Genomic DNA, 24,514 nt, shown 5'->3' with positions numbered 1-24,514 from the left:
CAGTGGACGCTGTTGGGATAAACACGTCCTGTCTCCCCTCCCCCGCCGGCGAGGTGGCCACGCCGTGGCAGGCGAGGAGAGGCCGTGCCCTGAGCCGAGCTCTGCCCAGGGAGGGTCTCAGGAGAGCGTGGCCCAGGCTGGGCCCTCCCTGCTCGGCCTCCGGGGGCTCCCGGCTGTGCCAGGGCTCACCGTCTCCCCTTACTCAGCCCTGCCCCTGCCAGTGGCAGCAGCCCACGGGGCAGAGCCACCGCCAGGGCTTCCCGTGGTCAGGTGGCCGTTGGGGGCCCCCTCAGGAGCGAGGGGAGGCACAGGGGCCTCAGACTGAGGGTGGGGGGAGGGCTGGGAGGGGCAAAGCCAGTGGGATGCTAGAGGAACCTTCCCGTGTGGCGGGACTTCGGCGGAATGAAGACAGCGCAAGCCCAGGGTCCCACCTGATGCTCGTCAAGGGAGGGATGGAGGGAGGGAGGGCAGGGGCCAGGGCGGAGGACCCTGGGTGTGTGTGAGCCAGAGGGAGTGAGCAAAGGAACCAATGCCGAGGCCGACAGTGTCTTCCCCGAAGCACTTTAATGCACGCACCGTCCCTGCCTGCTGCCTGGGCACGAGGGCCAGCCCCGCCCGAGTTCCGTGGCTGCCACGCCCGCGGCCCGGGCTGCGCCCGCAGCCCGTCAGTAGGTGAGGGGCGTCAGGATGAAGAGGCGGTCTTCTTCCTTGCGGATCCAGCGCATCAGTTTGTGGATGGCGTCCACGGCGGACACCTTGGTCCCCAGGGGGCTGTAGCACATGTAGAGCTCGAAGGCATTTGTCACCTGAGGGAGGGCACAGGGCGACCCCAGGTCAGACCCGCCCTGGCCCTGCCAGGCCCCGAGCCCGGCTCGCCCGGCCGCCTTACCCAGGCCAGGAGGTTCTCGTTGGGGCCTGTGTAGTAGATGGTCTTGAGGGGGCGGGAGGCGTTGTGGGCGCGGCTGTGCAGGTACTGGTAGAGGCCCAGCAGCCGCTCCTGCTGCTCCTCGCTGGCGTACGGGGCCTCCATTTCAGGGCTGGGGGGGGGGGGGTGAGAGGCCTGCTCTGGAGACCCAGAAGCACCTGATCCTGGCCACCACCTGTCCTCCCCTCCAGACGCTCCCCCAGGACCGGGCATGGTCTCCCTGCCACAGAAGACGCCCCAGGAAGGGCTGAGCGCACCCAGACTGGAGGCCTGTTGGCCCCCGAGCTCATGGCACCTCCGCTGACCCTCCCTGAGAGAGGCCCGTTGGAGGTTCAGCGTCCAAGACGGAGGGAGGGACGGGTCTGAAGTGGAGGGAAGGGGAGCTGGGGACTCTCTGGACCCCACAGGGGTGAGGGGACACAAAAGCCTCCCCAGCTGGCCTCAGCCCCTCTGCGGGAGGAGGGTGGGGAGGAGCCTGCATCCTAGGCTGGGCCAGGGACCCCCGAGTCAGTGACTCCAGGACAGGGGGCCCGAGACTTCTGTTCCAGCTCCGTCCCCGGTGCATCCAGGGCATTTCCGGGGGGGCGGGGGAGAGGGAATAAAGGAGCGGCCGAAACCCATGTGGCTCAGTGGATAGAGCATCGGCCTACGGACTGAAAGGTCCCAGGTTCGATTCTGGTCAAGGGCATGTACCTTGATTGCAGGCACATCCCCAGTGGAGGGTGTGCAAGAAGCCCTGGCGGTGGCTCTGCTCCGTGGGCTGCTGCCACTGGCAGGGGCAGGGCTGAACAGGGGGGACGGTGAGCCCTGGCTCAGCTGGAGCCCCAGGAGGCCGAGCAGGGAGGGCCCAGCCTCGGCCACGCTCTCCCCAGTGTTTCTAACTCTCTATCCCTCTCTCTTCCTCTCTGTAAAAATCAATAAAATATATATTTTTTAAAATTTTTTAAATAAAGGAGAGGTGTGTGAAACAGACCGGTGTCGCTTTGTCCCCAGAGGGTCCTCCATTCCCGCGCTGCCTCCGCGCTCAGGCCCCCAGCCGGCCCCCCAGCCGGCCCCCGGCCCCCGGCCCCGGCCCCTCACCTGGTGAAGAGCCCCGAGCTCTTGGACTTGTAGAGGAAGTGGCGCAGGTGGGGGATGCCCACCTGGGCGACGCTGTAGCCGGGCGAGCGCAGCGCCTCCCGCAGCGCCGCGTGGGCCCCGCGCCGGCGCAGGCGCTCGAGGAAGCGGCGGCGGCAGTCGGAGACGGCGAAGAAGTCCTCGCGGTCGGTGGAGACGAGCAGCAGGCACAGGTCGGCGTCGGGCTCCAGGTAGGAGATGTGCGCGTGGAAGAAGCCGGCTGCGTTGAACTTGGGCAGGCACACGGGCGTCCAGGCCTCGCCCTCGCGGAAGGACGAGGAGGAGCTGATGAGGTTGCAGAGCAGGTGCAGGTCGATGGGGTGCAGCACCTGGTCGCGGCGCCGCACCAGCGCCACCAGCTGGTTGCGCGCCAGGAGGATGGAGAAGACCAGGCTGCGCGCGCGCGCCTGCTGCAGCCCCGCGCTCACCGCGTCCCGCACGCCGGCCGCCAGCGGCAGGCAGCGCGCGGCGCCCAGCAGGAAGCTGGGGTCCCGCGCCATGAGCTGCAGCAGGTTGTCGGTGATGCGCTCCGAGCCGGACAGCAGGCGCCGCAGGTCGTAGTTCTGCTTCTGCTGGAAGATGTGGCTCAGCTGCGCGCCCGTGAGCAGGCTCAGGATCTGGTAGTAGATGTACAGCAGCTCCTGCGTCAGCTCCTGCGCCGACTGCCGCGTGCGCGCCACGGCCACCAGCACCAGCGGGCTCCGCCGCACGAACACCACTTTGTAGCCGTCTGGGGGGGCCAGGGAGGAGGGGGTGTCAGCTGCAGCCCCTTCCAGGGAGCCCTGCTGGACTGGCCTTGCCCAACTCCCTCTCCACCCTGCCTCCTGGCAGCTTGCCGCCTTCCACACCCTCTCCACCCTCCCTCTGAGCTCTGCACACAGTAGGGGCTTCAGGATGGGGAGAGAAACAGCCGCTCACGGCCCCCTTTCCCCGAGGGAGCCAGGCCTGTCCCTGCAACTTGCCTCACAGACCAGCACCAGCTGGGGAAGCGCTCCAGAAAAACACGCATTCCTGTGCTAAACGGCAGCAGGAGCTGGGGGGGGGGGCGGTCTCAGGACCTGGGGTTTGGGTCACCTCCCCAGCCTTCCCACCCTCTCCCCATCTCCGAGGGCAAAGCCCACAGCGAGCCTCCTTCGGCCCCCACGGCCCCAGGGCCGGCCAGGGTAGGATTCCCGGCCCCCTCAGGTGGCTCACCCGCGTGGATGGAGCGAATGGCGTTCTTGTCGGCCTCCAGGAAGGACACCAGGGCCACCATGACCCCCATGGTGCTGGACAGGGCCTCCTCGGACCCGTGGCGGGAGTACACCGGCTTCCCGGCCTCGCTCAGCACGAACACGTGCTTCTGGTGCAGCCGCCAGGCCTCCGCAGCCTCCTCCTCGTCCCCCTCTCCCGTGCCCTCCCGGGGGGGCTCTGCGGCCGGTCTCCCCGAGGCCCAGTCCTCGGAGCTCCCTGGCAGCATCTCCTCCTGCAGGTCCCGGGCCACGCCCGTCAGCTGGGTGCTCAGCTCGCTGAAGTCCTGGCTGATCTGGCGCATGTCCGCGGGCAGCGGGGGCGGCCCCCCGGCTCCCTCCTCGGGACTCTCCCCAGCAGCTGCCCCATCCTCCGGCTCCGTCAGGTCCTCGTAGGAGCGGGCGTGGACGAACATGGCTCCTTCCTGCCCGGCACCTGCCAGCCGAGAGCGCCGTGCTTAGAGCGGCCGCCGCCGGCGTGACTGCCTGTGTCCATGCGGCAAGTCCCTCTTCCCGCCGCTGCGGTCCGCCTGCAACTCACTGGCCACCAGGCTCCCCGCCCATCACCCGGGGCCCGGCCCAAGCCCTCATGGCGGGGGCAGCTGCTGACTGCCCGCCTCTCTCTCTCATCGGACAGCCTTGTCCATCCAGGCACACGGGCCTCTGTCCACCTGCTCCTTGGCCCCCAACGCCGCCCACCTACCCCGGGGCGTCCGCACCTGCTCCTCCCTCCGCCCAAAGGCACCCTAGCCCCTCGCATGGCCTGCTGTCAGCTCTCTGCCTCCTCACCTGACCCCCAGCCCAGCACCGTATCCCTCCCTCCCGAGTATCTCCTGTCGGTGACTGTCCTTCTCCCCAACTGTGATGGGGTTCCCACAGGCCGGAAGCTGGCTGTTCACTGCGGTGTGCCCGGTCCCCTGCCCGGACGCCTCCTGTGCGCAGTGAGTCTCCCCCGGGAGCCGGCCCCGCCGCTGAAGGGCCCCCCAGCCTGTGACCCCCAGGGACCTTGTCGTCTTCCTCTTCTGTTTTTTGGTTTGTTTGTTTTTGACAGAATAACTCAGCAGACATATTTGGGGTCTCTATGATGAGTTCAGCACTGGACTAGGCACTGAGGACACAACGGCTCTGTGCTCAGAGCTCAGAGAGAGATGGGCAATAGGTACATAAAAAATAAAATTACAAAATAACGAGTGTTCTGTCCAGAGCAGGCCTGCCTCACGAGGAGGTGACATTCACACCAAGCGCTGGAGCGGAGCCTGCAGGTTCACTGCGGCCGCGGGCGGGCGGGAGGGAGTGAGGGAGGAGCCAGGCTGGCGGCAGACAGCCCGGGGAGCGTGGCCAACGTGTGTGCGTGTGTGCGTGTGTGTGTGTGTGTGTGTGTGTGTGTGTGGCGGGAAGCAGACTGAGCTCGGTCCCCTGCAGCACCCCCAGCCTCTGACAATCGCCCAGTGAGCTGAGCACACACTCGATGGCCTGGGAGGGAGAGCGTGGAGGGAACCCAGGCCGACCGCGAGGCAGCTCTGGCGGCCAGCTGTCACACCCTGCCCGTACCTGGCTCCATGCCCTGGGCCAGCCCTGGGGTGGGGCTCTCGGCCCTCTCCACACTCTGCCCATCCGCGGGAGCCAACGTGCCGCCAGCGCCCTCGCTGCTCCTCTTCCTCTGCATGTCAGCAGCCATCCCTTCGGGCCTCCTGTGGGCAGACGACAGGCATCATCCGGGGGAAGGGGCGGTGCTGCTGGCAGGGAGTGTCCGCCCAGGACCCGCTCCGTCCTCTGGGTGCCTCTGAGGACTCCCCTCTAGAAAATGAACTTGGTTGCCCTGACCTATGTGGCTCAGTTGGTTGAGTAACATCCCGTGCACTGAAAAGTCACAGGTTCGATGCCCAGCCACAGCACATGCCCAGGTTGTGGGCTCAATCTCTTTCTCTCTCTCTCTCTCTCTCTCTCTTTCTTTCTTTTCCTTATCACAAAAGGAAGAATTCATGGTTATCTATTCATTGTTGAAAACTTGGGAAGGACAAAAATAGTATAAAGAAAAGATGTCATTTCCCCCATGCACATCTGCCACTGTTCACACTTCAGTGTATTTCCTTCTAGTCTTTTTTCTAATGTATATAAAAGGCAACATTTTTTACAAACTGGTAACAGCAGGTAAAGCTCATTGAATGCCGAGGCAGCGGCTAAGGGAGGTGGATGGAGCCCGCTGTTCCTGATCACTGCTCTCGGAGGCAGGCGCTCCTCCCGGGCCAGCTCTGGAGAGGAAGGAACAGGCTGGAGAGGAAGTCCCTGGCCCCATGTCACCGCAGGAAGGAGGCGTGAGAGCTGGGAATTGAAACAATTCTCTATCCCAATACCTTTCACTGAACATCCTAGCAAGCACAATGCTCCACTCAAGATGGAGCTGAGCCCGCCTGCGGACTGAACGCTCCCAGGTTTGATTCCGGTCCAGGGCATGTACATTGGTTGCGGGCACATCTCTCTCATCGCCGTTTCTAGCTCTCTATCTCTCTCCTTTCCTCTCTGTAAAAAAATCAATAAAAATATATATTTAAAAAAAAAAAAGATGGAGTTGAGCCTGACCGGCATGGCTCAGTGGTTGAACATCAACCTATGAACCAGAAGGTCATGGTTCGATTCCCAGTCAGGCACTTGCCCAGTTTTCGGGCTGGATCCCCAGTGTGGGGTGTGAAGGAGGCAGCCAATCAGTGATTCTCTCTCTCTCCCTCTCCCTTCCTCTCTGAAATCAATAAAAGCATATTTTTTTAAAAAACAGGGTTGAGCAATCGTTTTCTTTCTGGATATGTAGGCACTTGCCAGGTGGCCTCTGGAGGCCCTGCCTGCAGGGAAGACTTGTCCCCACTAGTAATCGAGTGTCAGGAACGTCTCTGGAGAGGGACCTGAGGTAACCTGGTTTGCTTTCATAAGTCTCAGTTTCCTCATCTATGAAATGGGGACAGTGATAATACAGACTCATCGGGCCCTGAAGCATTAAATGAGATAATCCGTGTCATCTGGTTACCCCGGCGCAGAGTAAGTACAGCACACTCAGCTGCTGCCATTCAGACCACGTGTAGCTATACTCACACAGGTGCCCCCGTGGTCTCTGTAAAACACGCCCCGAGAGCCAGGCCCAGCGTGAACGGGAGGGAAAACGTGTTTCTGACCTTGTGAGGCCAGTGCGCTCGAGCCTGAGGTGACCCACCTGCGATACGGGCCAAAGAGCTGTCTACGGATTAGGGCTGGGGTTCCTTCCGGCCTAGGGCTCCTCCTGGGCCCTGGGCGTGCAAGAACAGACCATTCACCCGCTCCCTGCTGCTCCTGGGTCTCTCCCAGGTTGGACTCTTTGGTCCTCCACGTGTTCCTGTGCTTTAGCCTGGCGTCTCGGGCTCTCAGATCCCAGCAAGATCCACAGCAGCTTCCCCAGTGTCCCCCAGGGCCACTGCCCAGGCGCCTTGTGGCTTCAGGGGTCCGAGTCAAGCCTGGCGGGGGAGTACCCACATGGACGCCCTTCACCGCAGCTGCCCTGCCACCTGAGACCATGCAACATGTCAGCATCTCCAAGGCCACCTGGGGCCCCCGCCAGGAGCCCTGATGAAGCAGCAGCGCTCCAGACACTCACCCTGGACACTAGGCAGGGAGCAGAGCCTCCCCAACCGCCCTGGATCGGTAACCCGGACCGCCAGCTCCTGCGCCGCGGCGCCTGAAGCGGCTGAGGAAGAGGAGATGGTCCCTGGGGCCCGCCTCCAGCAGCGCCTCCGGACGCCCCGGGCTATTTGCCTAAAGGTGCTCAGCTGTGACCGGAGCAGCCCGCAGGCAGGCCTCCCTCGCTCAGGTGCCCGCCCTGCAGGGGAGAGGGCCGGGCCCCAGCCCTCCCCGCTGGCCCCTCTTCCTGCCTGAGAGTTCCCTGCAGCCTGGCCCTGCGGGGAGGGCCTGGGCAGAGGGTGCAGAGGCCCAGGTGAGGCTGGAGGTGCTTCCGCAGGAGGCCGCCTCCGGACGCGGAGCTCGCCACGCCCCTCTCCACCAGGCGCCCTGCGCCCGCCCCCGGCAAACTCCAGCCCAGAGAGGGGGTCACCCAGGCCCGGGGCAGCCCGACCAGGAGCCAGGGCACCCCCGTGGGCAAAGGCCCAAGCCCAAGGCGCAAGGCACGTTCAAGGGCTGCCCGCTCAGCCCCGCGCCTCTGCGGACCTTGGAGAGAGAACTCTGCGCGGAGTGCCTTGGGGGGCGCGTCCCTCCTGGCCACGGCCCCTCCAGGACTTCGCCCTCCCGGCCGAAGGGGGGCTCCGGGCCTCCCCCCGCTGGGGACCCACAGGCTAAAGGACCCGCCAGAACCTGCCCTCCTACCGCCCCGGGCAGCGCAGCGGGCAGGACCCCTCCCCGCCCGCCGCAGGCCCCTCCCCCAGGATGACAGCTCGCCCGGCCCCCGGCCCCCCGGCCACGTGGTTGGCAGTCGGACCTACCTCTGTCCGCGGGGCCCCGGGACGCACCGACCGCCGGTCACTGCCCTCTGCCGGGCCCCCGGGAGGGCGCCGCGATCGGGCCGGGCCGGGCCTGAGAGCGCAGGATCGCGGGGCCACGACACCCTGCGGACACCGACATGGCCCCGGCGCCGCCCGCCGCCCCCGGACCCCTGCCGCCCGCCGCCCGGCCGCCGGCCCAGGAAGCTGCCCGCGCCCGCCTCGCCCCGCCGAGGCCCGGCTCCAGCCTCCCGGCCCGACCCTGCCCGCCGCCGGCTGCATGATGGGAAATGGAGTCCGCAGCGCGGCGCCCGGGCCGGGGGCGGGGCGTCCGGTGTCCGCGGAGCCCGGCCGGGCAGGATCGGGGAGGGGCGGGGTCGCCCCCGCGCCCGGCCCCGCCCAGCGCTTCCCCGAAGTCCCGGTCCCGCGTGGACCGGAGACCCGGCCCCCGGCCCCGGCCCCGGCCCCGCGCCCCGGCCCCGCGCCCCGGAGGCGCCTGTCGGGAGGTAGAGGCGGGGGCGCTGCTCTGGCTGTGGGAGGGCCGGGGCCCGGAGAGGGTATAAACGGCTTTAGTTTGCGGTAAGGGAGGGAAGCGCTTCAGTTGCTCAGGAGAACTTCCTTTTAGCCTAAGGTGACCAGACGTCCAGCTTTTGGCGTAACAGCCCCGATTTTTAACAATTTGTCCCGCGGAGTTTTAAAAAAGTCCCGATTTTTAGCCACGTTTTAATACTATACGAAGAGGCTCGAAACAATAATTCTCAAATCTGACTGCACATAGAGGGACCTGGGGAACTTAAAAACAAACAAAACCCTGATGCCAGACCCTGAGGGGCTGGGGGTTAGAGCATCTCCGCCCTCTGCCTGCAGACGCCGGTCCAGCCCAGGTCCGGACGCAGACAAGAATCAAACAATGAATGCATATGTAAGTAGAACAACAAATCGATGTTCCTCTCTCTCTCCAATCAATAAATAATAATGAAAAAAAACCAACAACACACAAAACACTAATGCCTGGACACCACCCCTAGAGAATGTGATTTGATTGAATTGGGATAAGACTCTCGCGAGAGCATCTTTTTAAAAGCTTCCCAGGTGATCGGCCAGGGCAAGGAACTGCTACAGAATCTGTACTTTCCTAGATGCAAAGCAATAAAGACAGGAACACGTAAAGCTTCCCCAAACAGTTTAATTTTGGAGAACGGTTGAAAGATGTAAACTAGGGATTAACAACAATACTGCTCCTGTGTTCTCCGAAGCAGTTACGTCGATTTACAGCTCCATAGTTCACTCCCCGACAGTTCCGGGTGCAGGAAGAGTCTGAAGTCACCTTTGATTCCCCTCACTGGTCAAGGTCCCAGAGCCGTGCCCTGCCCTGCCCTGAGCTTGTCCTGTGGTCTCAGAGGCTGCCCCTCTGCAGCCTCCCTCCACAGCCCTGGCCTGTGGTCACATGGTGATGACAAAGCTGTGGCCCAACTCCTGAAAGATTCCCAGGAAAGGAGACAGGAGGGAGGAGGAGCCTCTCAGGTCTCCAAGGTCATTCCCTATTCTCGCTCCTCACCAGCTGGGGTGTCCAGGCTCCCTCCCTTACAGGAAATATATATATATATATATATATATATATATATATATATATATATATATATATATATATATATATCTCGCATTTGTATAGTTTCGTTCTCATAAAGTCCCACCAGTTTCATTATGAGAGTGTAAGCCAAGAAGCCCTCACCTTCTCTGATTTGGTACAGAAACATTTCCTAAACCGAAAAAAGGTGCCTGGGTTGCAGGCTCAATCCCTGGTGGGGGGCAGTGCAGGAATCAGCAGATCAATGAATCTCTCTCATCACTGATGTTTCTATCTCTCCCTCCCTTTCCCTTCCTCCTTGAAATTACTAATATATATATATATATATATATATATATATATATATATATTTTTTTTTTTTTGTTTTTTAGTTACATGACTGCTTTTTTCATATGTATATGAAATATATATGAAAAAAGCAATCATGTAGGTAAAAAACAAAATATATTTATTTAAAGATGGCCCAGTTTGGGAAGGAAAGTCAAAGTACCCACAGTTCTTTTTTTAAAATATATTTTATTGACTTTTTACAGAGAGGAAGGAAGAGGGATAGCGAGCTAGAAAAATCGATGAGAGAGAAACATGGATCACCTGCACACACACACACACACACACCCCCACTGGGGATGTGCCCTCAACCAAGGCACATGCCCTGGACTGGAATCAAACCGGGACCTTTCAGTCCATAGGCTGATGCTCTATCCACTCAGCCAAACCGGTTGCGGCTGCCTACAGTTATTTTTAGCTGTCCCTCCTCTTCTCTGGGACCTCTTTAGTGCCGGTGTGCCCCAGGGCCCAGGGCTGGAACTCTGACCATCAGTGCACACTCATTCCCTTATTGCCTCGGCCTTCCCATCCAAGCCCAGGGCTTTAGATACCAGCACTAGCTACTACGCTGATACCGCCCAGAATTGCCTCTCTAACTCTGACCTTTACCCTGAACTCCAGGCTGATGTATCCAACTGACAACTAGGCATGGGAGACTCCCAACGGACTCCTGCTCTTTCTACCAAAACTGCCCCTCCCACATTCTGCCCTCTCCTTCCTCATCCTAGCTGCCTCCTGTGACCACTGTGACCACACAAGTACCATCCTGTTATTGTTATATTATCACAAGTCTCCTAACTGGACGCCCTGCTTCCGACCTTCCTACCTTCAGCCTATTCTCCACACGGCAGCTGGAGGGATCCCATTGGCACGGAGGGCAAGTCTGTTATTCTACTAGCGGTCCAATGCATGAACATTCGTGCCTCCTTCCTTCCCTTGGCTGCCGGCACCAGCCTCCTTCTGGTCCCTGGGACCCGGGCTTCCCTCCGGCCTCGGCTTTCTCAGGAAGGCCATCTGGTCTAATTATCACGTTACCCTTTTATTATTATTATTATTATTATTATTATTATAGATTTAGAGCCAACAGCTTTTCATCTCCCTTCTTACAGAAACCAAACTCATTTCAGCAGAGGTTGTATTTCTTGTTTAATAACCACCCTCATCTGCATCTCCGCTATTTTTTAAAGTTTTTTATAAGTATTTTTAAAAATTGATTTCTGAGATGGAGAGAAAGAGAGAGAAACATCAATGATGAGAGAGAATCATTGATTGGCTGCCTCCTGTACGTTCCCCACTGGGGATTGACCTGCAACCCGGGCATGTGCCCTTGACTGGAATCGAACCTGAGACCCTTCAGTCCATAGGCTGATGCTCTATCCACTGAGCCAAACCGGCTAGGGCAGAACTTGTATAAGCTTTGCTTTTTCCCTGTATCTCCAGCACCTGATACAGTGCTTGGCAGACGGTAGGTACTTCATACAATTCTTGAATGAAGAACTGGCTTACAGACAAGATGCCTGAAAAGTGGGAAAGTAACTTTCAATACTGCTTAACCCAACCACCTCCTTTCTCTACAGATAAGGCTTGATTTGAGAACGCTTTATAGGTTTTTCTTGGAATAGACTTCCATCCCAGGAAATTGAATTTAGGCTATAAAACCAGGCTTCTTTCTCTCAGGATCCACTGACAGGGGCACCAGATGGCTGGAATCAGCAAGCATTTCAGGTAGGGACCATCCGTCTTGAAGAGCATTAGCTACAACTGTGACTCCCGTTTTCCACTAGATTGCTGATTTGCAGATAGCTTCCAGTTTCTGTGTGGCCTCACGCAGGTCACTCTCAGCTAGATCTATGGCTGAGAACTAGCCTGGTCCTGTGCAAACTGGGCTGATTGTCCTCCAGAGGCAGGGCGGGCCCCTGAACCTTAAACCCAGCTAACACAGCCTGGTATTTCTGGGCCGGGGATGCCTAACTGGGAAACCCCAGCAGGAAAGAGGGACGAACCCATGTGACTACTGCTTCTCTAACTCTCTCTTCTCGGGCTCGGGCTCCCTTTCTTTTCCTTCACAAGAAGGCAGCCTTGCCCTGGCCGGTTTGGCACAGTGGATAGAGGGCCGGCTGGTGTACTCAAGAGTCCCATCAAGGGCGTGTACCTTGGTTTTGGGCACATCCCCAGTGGGGGGTGTGCAGGAGGCAACGAATCAATTCCCATCGATGCTTCTAACTCTCTCCCTCTCCATTCCACTCTGTAAAAAATCAATAAAATATACATATTATAAAAAAAAAAGGCAGCCTCGGGCGATAAGGACCAGGTTGGTATCCTAGCTCCCGCCTGGAGCACACCTGGCAGCCTGAGGGCAAGTGGCGGTAAGCAGGAAGCCAAGCCACACCCCCCGCGGGTCTGACGCGCAGCGGCGGGAAAGCGTGCCCTCCCATTGGACGCTGACAAGCAGCGTGGCCTTACGCCCCGCCCCCTCAGACACGCCTGCCCCGCCCCCTTGCGCGGGGCACGGCGGGAGGGGAGTCGGCGCGCCCCGCCGCTCTACTCCATCTCCCGGCAGGCCGAGCGCTCCGGGCGGCGGCGGCGGCGCCTTTGTGGAGGCAGCGGCCGGCGCGGAGGAAGTTCCGGTCTCCGCGACACCGGGTCGGCGGCGGCGGCTGAGGAGTAGGAGGAGTGGGCCGCGGAGGCCGCGCTGCCTCGGTGAGGACCGGGGGCCGGGAGGCTGGACGCGCCGGGGCCTGAGGGGAGGAGGCCGGCCTGCCAGGCCGCCCCGGACGTCGAGGCCCGCGCGGCCTGGAAGCTGCGGCTTCGGTGTCGCGGGGCGGCCGCGGCTGGGCTGGGAAGACGGAGCCGAGGCGGTGTGGGGAGGGAGGCGCCGCCCCGGAGGAACGCCCCGGAACGGTCGCGGGCCAGGGGCGGCCCGGCGGGCGGCGGGATTACCGGTCCTGCCTCGGGGCGGCCGGCTGGCGGGTCGGGGGACTGGCGCGTGGCTGCGGTTCGGGCTCCCCGTCTGCGGGGCCGCGGGCGGCCCTGTGTTCCTTCGCTTCTCCTGCTTTTTGCAGGAATCCGGGTCCGCTCTGAGGTGCCGCTCCGGAGGGAGCTCTGTGCCCGGCGCTGGCCGCGCCCTCAGACCCGGCGGACACGAGTGGGCTCGGCGGGACCCCCGGGCAGTGGAACCCGGCGGCGGGGGGTGCGCGGGGGGCTCTGCGCCCGTTGGACCAACGTGGGAGAGCGGGGCTTCCCCCCGCAGTCACTCTGGAGGTTTTAGATCCCGTTTGGCTTTGCACATGGGTTTTCCTTCCAGCCTGGGCACGGCTGTCCCGCGCCAGGAGTGCATTGCTAACTAGGAAGGGCCTTGCACTGTAGGGTCCGTCCCCGTGAGGGTGATGGTGGGTTTTTTGCACATTCCAGGTGTTCGCTTGGGAAGGTCAGAGTCGCTGGAGCCCAGTAGACTCATGTGCCTGGTCACCCGGTTCGTTTTCTGAACTCTGGATTGTGCCCTGGGTTTGCTTCCCACCCCCTGTTGAGTAATGCCACCCGTGTGAATGGTTCAGTCACGTGGGCATCAGCGAATGGCGAGGGCTGCGGGGCAGGACTGGCAGTGTCCGCGGTCACGGGTGGTGTGGTACCCACCGTGTTGGTGAAGAAGTTGAACTTGAACCTCACCTCGTTCCCTGGCGCCGGGCAAGGTGCCTGACCTGCAGAGTGGGCACCAGGTCCCTGTTCTGGACGCCTGCAGCATCCCTCTTCACAGAAGGCTGTTGCCAGGCCTGGGTTTTTGTTGCCCCCCTGCCCCCCCCATACTTAAATCATGCATTTTATTTTATTTTTTTGTTGCTTTTTGTATCCAGGTTCTTGTAGCCTTACAGAGGAGAATTGTCTGGGGGGAGGTTACTAATGAACTCCACCGTCTTAGTGGGTACACATTCTTCTGCCAATGGTGTCATTTGTACTGGTGGTCGTGACTTAGTTCAGAGCTACATTAAGGTGAAAACTATGGGAAAGTTTTGAAATTCTAACCATGGTAAGTCATGTCTTGAACGGGCTCTTCTAGCTATCCACCAAGGGCTTAGAATGAATTTTCCTGGGTAACCCCCCCATAACTGTAGGAGCTCTAGAATGTGATAGGGTTCGATTCCCTGACGACTCCGCTAACTCGGGGACATTTGGCAGATTACCTGATTTCCGTTTCTTCTCCATGTGAAGTGAGGTTAAGCAATGGGGCCACCTCACAGATTGTCTGAGGTGATGTGATACCTGGGAGCCACCACTGTTACCTTCTCACAGCTGTGCTGAGGTGTGTAAGGCATGCTTTTTATGTCGCTGCTTTTTTTGGCAATGTTGTGATAGCCCTGGCCGGCGTGGCTCCGTTGGTTGGATGTCGTCCCACGCACCAAAGCATTGCCAATCTGATTCCTGGTCAGGCACATACCGAGGTCATGGGCTCCACTCGGTGGGGGGACATGCAGGAGGCAGCTGATGTTTCTCTCTCTCCCTTCCTCTCTCTCTAAAAATCAATTAAAATATTTTTTAAATTTATGATATATAGTAGCAAGATTTACCATTTAAACCATTATTTTAATCCTCACCTGAGGATTAGTTTATTGATTTTTGAATTTTTTTTCTGGAGAGAGAAGAAGCGGGAGAGAGAGAAACATCAATGTGAGAGAGAAACTGATCACTTGCTTCCTGTATGCTCCCTCACTGGGGATTGAACCCGAAACATAGGTATGTGCCCTGACCGGAAATTGATCCCACAACCTTTTTAGTGTATGGGCTGCCGCTCCCAGCAACTGAGCCATATAGCTGGGGCACCATTTAAAACCATTCAAAAAAAAAAAAAAGATTTTTATTGATTTCAGAGAGGAAGGGATATGGAGAGAGATAGAAACATCAATGATGAGAGAAAATCACTCATTGGCTGCCACCTGCATCCCCCTACTGGGGTTCGAGCCCGAAACCCCGGGCATATTCCCTTGCCCATAATCGATGGGTCCCTTTAGTCCACAGGCTGACACTTTATCCACCGAGCCAAACCAGTCAGGGCTCTTCATCCTCCTTTAAGGCTGAATAATACTCTGTTGGTATCCATGGACCATGTTTTACTCATTTGTTGGTAGACGTTTGGGTTGTCTCCACTTTGTGGCTATTGTAAATAATTCAGCTCTGACTATGGGCGCCCAGATACCTCTTCCTGTCCCTCTTTGCTTTCCTTTGGGTATATACCTGGGAGTGGGTCGGGTGATGATTCTGTGTTAGGTTTTGAGGAACTGCCATACTGTTTCCACAGCAATTGCAGCAGCACTTTACATTCCTACCAGCAATGCAGAAGGGTTCCAGTTTTTCTACATCTTTGCCAATACTTGTCAATTTCTCTGTGTTTGTTGTTGCTTGTTTTTTGTTATTAATCCTCACCTAAGGATGTTTTTTCCATTGAATTTTAGAGAGTGGAAGGAAGAAAGGGAGGAGGGAGAAAGAGAGAGGAGGGAGACGTATCAATTGGTTGCCTCCTGTGCTCCTTCTGACCGGGAATTGAACCCTCTACCTTTGCTGTGCGGGCCAATGCTCAGCCATGGCGAACACCGGCCAGGGCCCTTTGATGAAGTCCAGTTTGTCCGTTTTTCTTTTGTGCCTATATTTTGGGTGTCATTCAAGAGATCATTGCCAAATCCAACGCGCGAAGTTTCCCCTTTTAACTTTTGTATATGAAGTTAGGTGACGGTCCCACTTCGCTCTTTTGCATGTGACCATTTTTTGAAACGTGTCCTTTCTCTATTGAGTGGTCTTGGCACCCTTGTTGACCATATATGTGAGGAACTCAGATATGAGTCACAATGGCTAACAGATGGAAGTAGCCAGGTGGCCATCAGTGGATAAATAGATGAAATGTGGTATATGCCGAAACTGGTTTGGCTCAGTGCAGGAGCGTCGGTCTGCGGACTGAAAGGTCCCAGGTTCTGTTCTGGTCAAGGGCATGTACCTTGGTTGCGGGCACATCCCCGGTATGGGGTGTGCAGGAGCAGCTGACTGATGTTTCTCTCCCATCGATGTTTCTACCTCTCTATCCCTCTCTGTAAAATATTAATAAAATATATATTTTTCAAATGTGGTGTATACATACTGTACAGTATTATCTTAAAAAGGAGCCTGACCAGCGGGGCTCAGTGGTTAAGCGTTGTCCTATGAACTTCAAGATCATGGTTTCATTCCCAGTGGGGGCACAGGCCTGGGTTTCCGGGCTCAATCCCCAGTAGGGGGCGTGCAGGAGGCAGCTGATTATGATTCTCTCTCATCGATGTTTCTCTCTCTCCCTCTTGCTTCCTCTCAGAAATAAATAAAAATAAAAAGGAATGAGATTTTAATAGATGCTGCAATATCGATGAACCTTGAAGACAATATGCTAAGTGAATAAGCCGTGATAGAAGGACAATATTGCATGATTCCACTGGTATCATGAGAGGTACATTAGGGTAGTCAAAATCAGAGAGACAGCCCTGGCTGGTGTGGCTCAGCCTTGTCTTGTGCACCTGGAGGTTGCTGGTTTGATTTCTGGTTAGGGCACCTGCTGGGTGGCAGGCTTAATCGCCAGTAAGGGGCATTTGGGTGGCACCCAATCCATGTTTCTCTCATTGATGTTTTTCTCTCTCCCTCTCCCTTCCTCTCTCTCTCAAATTAATAAAAACATTAAAAAAATTATAAGGCAGAAAATAGATTGTTGGTTGCCAAGGTCTAGGTAAAGGGGAGTGGGGAGTTCCCGTTTAATGAAGGAGTTTTAGTTTTGCAAAATAAAAAAAGTTCTGTGGATGGATGGTGGTGATGGTTGCACAACAGTGTGAATGTACTTCATGCCACTGACATGTATACTTAAAAATGGCAAACAGCAAGTTTCACACTGTGTATTTACAACAATTTAAAAAAATACATAATTAAAAAAAGAATGGATCTTATTGATTCTACTTTCCATGTCCCATTTCTTTCTTTTTTTTTTTTTTTTAATATATTTTATTGATTTTTTACAGAGAGGGAGAGGGATAGAGAGCTAGAAACATTGATGAAAGAGAAACATCGATCAGCTGCCTCCTGCACACCCCCGCCACATGTGTCAAACACAAGGCCCGCGGGCCAAATCCAGCCCGCCAGGCCTTGCAATGTGGCCCGCACCTCGCTGTCATCACTGCACTCCGCTGTCAGTTTATGACATTGTCAGTTTATGACTGTTCAGTAAACCATTCGGCCCGCGATTTAGGCTGGATTTTAGATTTTGGACCCTTGTCTGATTGAGTTCGACACCCCTTAACCCTACTGGGATGTGCCCGCAACCAATGTACATGCCCTTGACCGGAATCGAACTTGGGACCCTTCAGTCCGCAGGCCGACGCTCTATCCACTGAGCCACATCGGTTTCGGCCATGTCCCGTTTCTTACTGATCCTTCTTCCACTTTACCAAAAGGCAACTCGGAAGTAAACTGCTTAATTGAGGAAAACCCTTCTGGACACCAAACTGTTTATATCCCACTGAAGGCTATTTGACTTCTTTCCGTTTTCAAAGCTATTATGAATAAAGCTGTCATGAACGTATTTGTAAAGTATTTTGTTTTCATTTACCTCAGGTAAATACTTAGAAGTGGAAGTACTGCACCTTCGAGTGCTGTTTGTCGCGTTTGTCGGAGCAGTTTCTTTTTTTTTTTCTTTTAAAATATATTTTATTGATTTTGTACAGAGAGGAAGGGAGAAAGATAGAGAGTTAGAAACATCGATGAGAGAGAGTCATCGATCAGCTGCCTCTTGCACACCCCCCACTGGGGATGTGCCCACAACCAAGGTACATGCCCTTGACCGGAATCGAACCCGGGGCCCTTCAGTCCCGAAGCCGACGCTCTACCACTGAGCCAAACCGGTCCCGGAGATCGGAGCAGTTTCTAAAGGACTTGTACTATTTTGCCATCTTTCCAGCAGTGTTTGAGAGTTCTGGTTCCTGGAAATCCATGTGTATTTGGTTTAGTGAGTCTTTGGTTAATTTTAGCAGTTCTAGGGGTGTGTATTGTTATTGTGGTTCTCTTTATGACTAAAAATAGTGAGCATTTCCAGGTACAGTTTACAGATATTTACTCCCGTTCTGTAGTTTGCCTGTTTCTTTTCTTAAATGGTGTCTTTTGAAGAACAGGATCTAATTTTAATGTCTTGTGGGAAGTGCTTCCTGGATCCTTCAGAGGAGTGTCCGCTGACACCACGTTCAGGAGACTTTCTCCTGTGGTTTCTTTTAGAAGTTTAATATTTAGCTTATTATTTAGTACACAATCATTTGCAAATCGGGTTTCCTTTCCTTTTGATGGAGGAAGCTGGGAACTGGGCTGCCACTTCTTCAGGGCTAAAACCACTGCCATGTGAGAGGGGGTGGGGCAGGGATGAGGAAAGACACAACTTTCCTGTTATTTTGAAGATGGCCTTTTTTTGAATGAGCTTCTGCTTCCTTGTTATAAACCTTTGGTTGTTTTCTCACGCTCCATCGAAGTTGACTCAGACAGTTACTGCTTTTGGGGGAACTCCTTTGTCTGTCATTTTACTGAGCTGCAGGTTATAGCTGCAGGTTATCGTTTCACCCTCTTGATAGTGTACCTTGATGCACTAAAGTGTTTAAAATTGATGAAGTGTCCTTCATTTGTTTTGTCTTTTGTACCTTTGGTGCCAAATCCAAGGTCATGAAAGTGCCTCTTTTTTAGTAGCTGCAGCAAAGGTCTGCCCATCTTCAAAGCGTCACTGTGGTGAGGGTGGCCAGGCTGGATGGCGTAGGACTGGTGTTCATGCTAATTAAGATGCTGTTTCTAGAATGGCTGCTAGAAAAATAGTCAATATTTATAAACGTGAAGCATTCTTAGTACACCGAGAAGTTTGTAGTGGCCTGGAATACGCATTTCTAATTTTAAAAATATTTTTTGTTATAAGTTAATAAGTGAATGTTTAAAAGAGACTTCCAGAATTATCCCTGCTGATGTGGTCCCTCATAAGCTGAGCAGGAGAAACTGTTTAGCCTTTGCTTCGTGTTCTAATGTGCTCCTGCTTTGTGGCTTGTTTGTACAGGTGCTGCTCTAACCAGCGTTTGGTAGCAAAGGGGGATCTGCTCATTGGGCCCTCCGGACTCAGAGATGTGGGGGGACTCTCGATCTGCTAACAGAACGGGGCCTTTTCGGTAAGTCTTAAAATAATGAATATTGACATGGTTAATATTATAATGAGACAGTATTACATTATTTTGGGCTATCATAAAGGGGGATATTTTTGTGTGTGTAGAAATAGCTCTGGCTTTTAAAAAATAAAGACATTAAAAATTTTTAGTCATTTCTGAAATGATTCTGAGATTGAATATCCAGCATGTCGTGTTTTGTGTTTCATAATTTCATTTACATTTATGGATGATTATTTTACAACGAAGGCTGTTTCTTACAGAATTAACCCATTTTGATGATTTAGGTAAGCCGTCAGAAATGTTAGGTAACTTTAGCTCTATTGCCTAACTTTCTAAAATTTTCAGAACATTTTTTTTTCTTTGACCAATTTATATTTATATTTCCTCACCTTAATTTTAGTTTAACTATAAGTCATTACATGCTTTTAAAAAATATATATCTTTAGATTGATTTCAGAGAGGAAGGGAGAGAGAGAGAGAAACATTGATGATGAAACAGAATCATTGATCCGCTGCCTCCTGCACGTCCCACAATGGGGATTGAGCCCACAACCAGAGCATATGCCCTGACCAGGAATCGAACCATGACCTACTGGTTCACTGAGCCATGCAGGCTGGGCTATTACATGCTTTTTTAAAGATCTTTGACTAGAAGGGAGACATAATTTATATAGTATATCTTTTGGGTTGACTATTTTGATTTTTTTAAAAGGTACTTGCAGGAAAATGATTTTATATTTCATTTTAACAACTTCTTAATTTTTTTTCTTTGATTAAAAATTTTCTTTTTAAAAAAATATATTTTATTGATTTTTTAGAGAGGGGAAGAGAGAGGAATAGAGAGTTAGAAACATCGATGAGAGAGAATCATCGATCAGCTGCCTCTTGTACACCCCCTGCAACCATGGTACATGCCCTTGACCAGAATCGAACCAGGGACCTTTCTTTTTTTTTTTTTTTATAGTTGAGCTTTTTTTTTTTTTTTTTTTTTTAAATATATTTTATTGATTTTTTACAGAGAGGAAGGGAGAGAGATAGAGAGCTAGAAACATCAATGAGAGAGAGTCATCGATCAGCTGCCTCTTGCACACCCCCCACTGGGGATATGCCCCCAACCAAGGTACATGCCCTTGACCGGAATCGAACCCAGGACCCTTCAGTCCCCAAGCCAACGCTCTATCCATTGAGCCAAACCGGTTTCGGCCGAACCAGGGACCTTTCAAGTCCACAGACCGACGCTCTATCCAGTGAACCAAACCGGTTTTGGCTAAAAATTGTTTTCATAATCACTGCTATTTTATATTAATGGAACTGTTTCTTGAATAGTCTACATATAATACAGTTCTAACAACCCTAATGCAGTAGGTTACTCTAGAACTATTTGATCGTCTCAACTTCAGCGGGTAAGGTAATCCTTAGGGCAGTATTCAAAGACAGTGTTGGGTGTGTTCTCGTCAGAAAACATGTGGTTTTAGATATTTTAGCACTACTTGCCCTTAATTCTTCCTGCAAGCTAACCATTGGGGTTTGAGTGGTTTTAAACATAGGAGACATTCAAGTTAGTGGTACTGTCCTAGTTTTAGTGTAAAGTTGTATTACTTGTGAAGAACATTTAAATTTGCTTCTCTTATGATGAACCACACAGACATAACTAATGTTAATGGGAGCTCACGGAAGTCATCATGTTCTGAAAATTTATTAATAAGCATAACTCTAACGTTTAGTTGCTGCTGTTAAATTCCTATTAAAGAGGGTTTGGCATTGTAACCGTTTCTCTTGAACTGAGTGACCTGTGAGTCTGTCTAGTCTAGCAGTGTGGTCTGAGTTCAGAAGGGTCGTATAGTAGAACCGGTATACTCTGGGAGGAGAGGGCTACTGAGTTGGACTCGATCTCTTAATATTTTTGTTTTACTGCTAAATAGCAGATAACCCTTCAGATCATTTTTAATCTTTCGGATCATTTATGTTTTCCCTTTTCACATCCTCCTGTTCTCCTCAAAGTGAAAATTCTAGGTACCTAATTGTTTACTTAAGCTCTCTAAACTTTCATCAAAGCTAAAACAATGTAAAACGACCTGGGGAAAAATAAAATAAAAGTAAGGTGACCTGGAGGTTAGGCAAAGGCAGAGCTGGGTAGCATAAAAGATTGGGCCAGTTCTCATTTATCGCTTGAGTTCTGTAAACTGAGAATATGACTTTAATACTATACTATTTTAAAATATACTTATTACCAGGAAAAATTATCATAAAGCATTAGAATCTGGAATATCAGCTTTATTCGGGACATGTGAATAATACTTGAAGGCCTAATGCTGACTAGGTCCCTTTCAGCATTCAGCTCCTAGATGCTGTGGCTTGGCTTAGTCACCCATCCATGCGTGGTGGCATGGTTCATCCTGCCTCTGTGATACCCTGGGTAGTGATAAAGCAGGCCCCGTGCGAGTGCTGCTAGGCGGAGCCACTCTAGGCCTGGGAGTTAGATGCAGCACACACCAGTGTGCTCCTGCTGATCACTCACAGCCAGTGTTCCTTCCCTTGGGGCCTGCCTCCATGCTGACTGGGTGGTGTCCGTGCTGTAGCTGTAATCAAACATTTTGGAATGTCCCTCCTGTATGCCGCCATGAGGAAGACACCTGACAATTACTGTGAGACATTTACAGTGCATTGATTTTTCTGATGTATAGGAATCATCATGTTGATCTCGGAATTAAGTGCCCTGGCTATAGGAAATGGAAATCTCTGTAGCGTGTCACCATTGCTAGCTTATCTGGTGTTGCGGATTTTCCCTGTTGCAGGCCTGGGTGAGAGCTTTTCCTGCAGCAGTCATGTTGAAAACCTTGTGTTGACTTTCCTCGTGTTCTGAAATGGGAGCGTAAAAGTTTACTCCACCACTTCGTCCTAAAATAGCAAACCCTTGCTGTTTCTGCAGATCTAGGACCTTATTACAGAACTCTGCCACACAAAAAAATATATATTTCCAGAAGAATGTGCTGTGATTAGAGAAGAATGTGCTGGTGTGTAGCTTTGACGCTCTCTGGACAATATGAGTAACGCTGTCTTTGTTTCCACAGTGGGAGCCAAGAAGAAAGGTTTGCTCCCGGGTGGAACAGGGATTATCCTCCTCCTCCCCTTAAGAGTCATGCTCAAGAGAGACACTCTGGCAACTTTCCTGGCAGAGATTCACTTCCCTTTGATTTCCAGGGGCATTCGGGGCCTCCCTTTGCAAATGTAGAGGAGCACCCTTTCAGCTATGGCGCTAGAGACGGACTGCTTGGTGACTATCCAGGAGGGGAGGGGTCTGGACACGATTTCAGGGGGGGAGATTTTTCATCTTCTGACTTCCAGAGCAGAGATTCTGCACAGCTGGACTTCAGAGGCAGGGACATACATTCTGGGGATTTCCGGGACAGAGAAGGACCCCCCCTGGACTACAGGGGCGGCAGTGGGACTCCTGTGGATTACAGGAGTCGGGAGCCATCTCACATGAACTACAGAGACAGGGAGGCTCACACTGTTGACTTCAGAGGTAGGGATGCTCCTCCATCTGACTTCAGGGGGGGCCGGGGCGCTTATGACTTAGATTTCCGAGGCCGGAAAGGATCTCACACCGATTTTAGGGGAAGAGATTTATCAGATTTGGATTTCAGGACCAGAGATCGGTCTCGTTCTGATTTTAGGAATAGAGACGTATCTGATTTGGACTTCAGGGACAAAGACGGAACACAGGGGGACTTTAGAGGCCGAGGTTCGGGTACTAGTGATCTAGACTTTAGGGACAGGGACGCACCACATTCAGATTTCAGGGGCAGACACCGGTCCAGGACAGATCAGGACTTTAGGGGCAGGGATGTGGGAGCGTGTATGGAATTTAAGGGTAGGGAGATGCCCTCTGTGGATCCAAATATATTGGATTACATTCAACCCTCTACACAAGACAGAGAACATTCTGGTATGAATGTGAACAAGAGAGAAGAATCCACACATGATCACACAGCGGAGAGGCCTGCTTTTGGCGCTCAGAAGGGAGACTTGGAGCATTCAGAAACGAGAGAAGGAGAAACACAAGGGGTAGCCTTTGAACAGGAGTCTTCGTCAGACTTCCAGAACAGCCAGAGTCCACTGCAAGACCAAGACAAGGCACAGCCTTCCGGCGGCGACAAACAGAGTTCTGGTTCTGGTTTATTCAAAGAAGAAGGTGGCCTGGACTTTCTTGGCCGGCAGGACACAGATTACAGAAGCATGGAGTACCGCGACGTGGACCACAGGCTGCCAGGAGGCCAGCTGTTCGGCTACGGCCAGAGCAAGTCTTTTCCAGAGGGCAAACCTTCTCGAGATGGCCCGCAGGAGCTTCAGGTATGTGAGTGGAGCGGTGGCTCTTTTGCTTTTTCATACGGCTTTTCTGCGGGGGGAAGTGACGTCAGGACCCTGAGTCCTCCCTCTCCTGTATAACCATTGAAAAGCCAAACGTGCATCAGGAGTGGAATGTGCGTTTCCGCAGATAGGCCTCAGCTCACATCATAGCTTTGATGTGTGTTTATTCAACATTTTCCTTATGGTGCTGATTGAAATGCCTTGGGATAATTTACTTTGAAAATATCTCTTTTTGTGAGTTGAGTCTCTCAACTTTTGCAGAATCAGGCCTTGTGGCTGTTTTGGGATCATTTACTTATTTAAATTTATTTAGAAAGTACCCAGGAATCTTTCTGTAGTCATGAGGAGGTGATATTAATGTTGCAAGTATCTTCTTGCAGCTAAATTAATTGATTAAATGTTGAATTTCACCCAGCTGGTGTGGCTAGGTTGAGTGCTGACCTATGAACCAAGAGGTTGCCAGTTCAATTCCTGGTCAGGGCACATGCCCAGGTTGCGGGCTCAATCCCTGGTGGAGGACATGTAGGAGTCAGCTGGTCAATATTTCTCTCTCTCAAAATCAATTAAAAGAATTTTTTTTTAAATGTTGAATTTCTATATATATAAACTGACATACCTATAATTTAAGCAAGGAGAGTTATGTTTGCAGTTGGACAATGAAAATATTATCTTTTCATTTTTATTATTATTTTTATATATTTTATTAATTTTTTTTTACAAAGAGGAAGGGAGAGGGATAGAGAGTTAAAAACATCCATGAGAGTGAAACGTTGATCAGCTGCCTCCTATACACCCCGTACTGGGGATGGGCCTTCATCCAAGGTACGTGCCCTTGACCGGAATCGAACCTGGGACCCTTGAGTCTGCAGGCCGAGTTTGCTCTGTCCACTGAGCAAAACCGATTAGGGCAATATTATCTTTTTGAATAGATTTTACCCATGTCTACTCAGGTTTCTGTTATTTTATTTTAGACAGTAATCCCAAGACATGCTAGCCCAATGGTAGCTTTTGAGACTCTTAGAGGCGAGTGACCATGTAATTTATTGTTCAAATTAGGACACTTTCAAGCGTGAAAGAGGATATGGTTGACAGTTATTCCAGGACAGTAGACATAACTGAAAGTGTGGTCCCTTGGTATTAGGAGACTTTTTCTCAAAAGTTAAATTCTTGATAAAAACTTTGAAATAAAGAGAGAGCAGTTGGAGCTGTGACTTTTGTGAATATGGAAAATGCAGATTTCTCTGAACTGAGTAGTATGTTCAGATGATACTTTTTTACTTTGTTCTGGTATTTGTTTATAGATCTGGCTTAAATTGTTT

At 52.9% G+C, this 24,514-nt stretch overlaps 3 protein-coding genes across 20 annotated transcripts in view; 1 reads left to right on the top strand and 2 right to left on the bottom strand.

Annotated features, from left to right (window-relative positions):
- Positions 1–24,514, bottom strand: part of TRAIP (TRAF interacting protein) — a 164,651-nt gene that overhangs the window by 59,428 nt on the left and 80,709 nt on the right. The window lies entirely within an intron of this gene.
- Positions 546–7,964, bottom strand: MON1A (MON1 homolog A, secretory trafficking associated). 5 transcript variants are annotated; one of them, XM_084903258.1, is made up of 7 exons: positions 7,728–7,956; positions 6,573–6,800; positions 4,822–4,961; positions 3,236–3,706; positions 2,006–2,771; positions 890–1,037; positions 546–806 (listed from the first exon to the last, which is right to left on the bottom strand). In XM_084903258.1, the coding sequence occupies exons 3-7, from the start codon at positions 4,946–4,948 to the stop codon at positions 666–668; spliced, it is 1,653 nt and encodes a 550-aa protein (XP_084759384.1). In that variant the 5' UTR covers positions 4,949–4,961; positions 6,573–6,800; positions 7,728–7,956; the 3' UTR covers positions 546–665. The 5 variants fall into 5 exon arrangements, with proteins under 5 accessions (XP_084759384.1, XP_084759385.1, XP_084759383.1 ...); XM_084903259.1 differs by having other exon boundaries at positions 6,573–6,749; XM_084903257.1 differs by lacking the exon at positions 6,573–6,800 and having other exon boundaries at positions 7,728–7,955.
- RBM6 (RNA binding motif protein 6) overlaps positions 12,154–24,514 on the top strand; it is a 62,320-nt gene continuing 49,959 nt past the window's right edge. For 3 of the 14 annotated variants that reach the window (XM_084902387.1, XM_084902385.1, XM_084902383.1), the window contains exon 1: positions 22,269–23,177. Coding sequence is in view for 9 of the 14 variants with exons in the window: in XM_084902393.1 (XP_084758519.1) it covers positions 18,784–18,827; positions 21,896–23,177 (1,326 nt within the window). In the remaining 5 variants the exon portion in view is untranslated. Of the gene's footprint in view, positions 12,340–13,050; positions 13,144–13,490; positions 13,664–13,812; positions 13,937–16,080; positions 16,100–18,718; positions 18,828–21,895; positions 23,178–24,514 lie in introns of those variants that run through there. The other 11 variants (XM_084902395.1, XM_084902382.1, XM_084902386.1 and 8 more) reach the window with 9 other exon arrangements.

Source organism: Pipistrellus hanaki (genome assembly GCF_964339955.1).
Source record: "Pipistrellus hanaki genome assembly, chromosome: 13".
NCBI lineage: Eukaryota > Metazoa > Chordata > Mammalia > Chiroptera > Vespertilionidae > Pipistrellus > Pipistrellus hanaki.
Note: the sequence above shows the minus strand (reverse complement) of the source record. Positions and strands in the feature narration are given on the sequence as shown.

What these genes read in the sequence shown, in the direction of transcription:
- MON1A (XM_084903258.1), bottom strand. Translation starts at nt 4,948, where the DNA reads ATGGCTGCTGACATGCAGAGGAAGAGGAGCAGCGAGGGCGCTGGCGGC. An exon ending in GGCCCAGGGCATGGAGCCAG is followed by an intron (nt 3,707 to 4,821) that starts GTACGGGCAGGG and finishes CTCGGCTGGCAG; the next exon opens with GTGCCGGGCAGGAAGGAGCC. An exon ending in AGCTCGGGGCTCTTCACCAG is followed by an intron (nt 1,038 to 2,005) that starts GTGAGGGGCCGG and finishes CCCCCCCCCCAG; the next exon opens with CCCTGAAATGGAGGCCCCGT.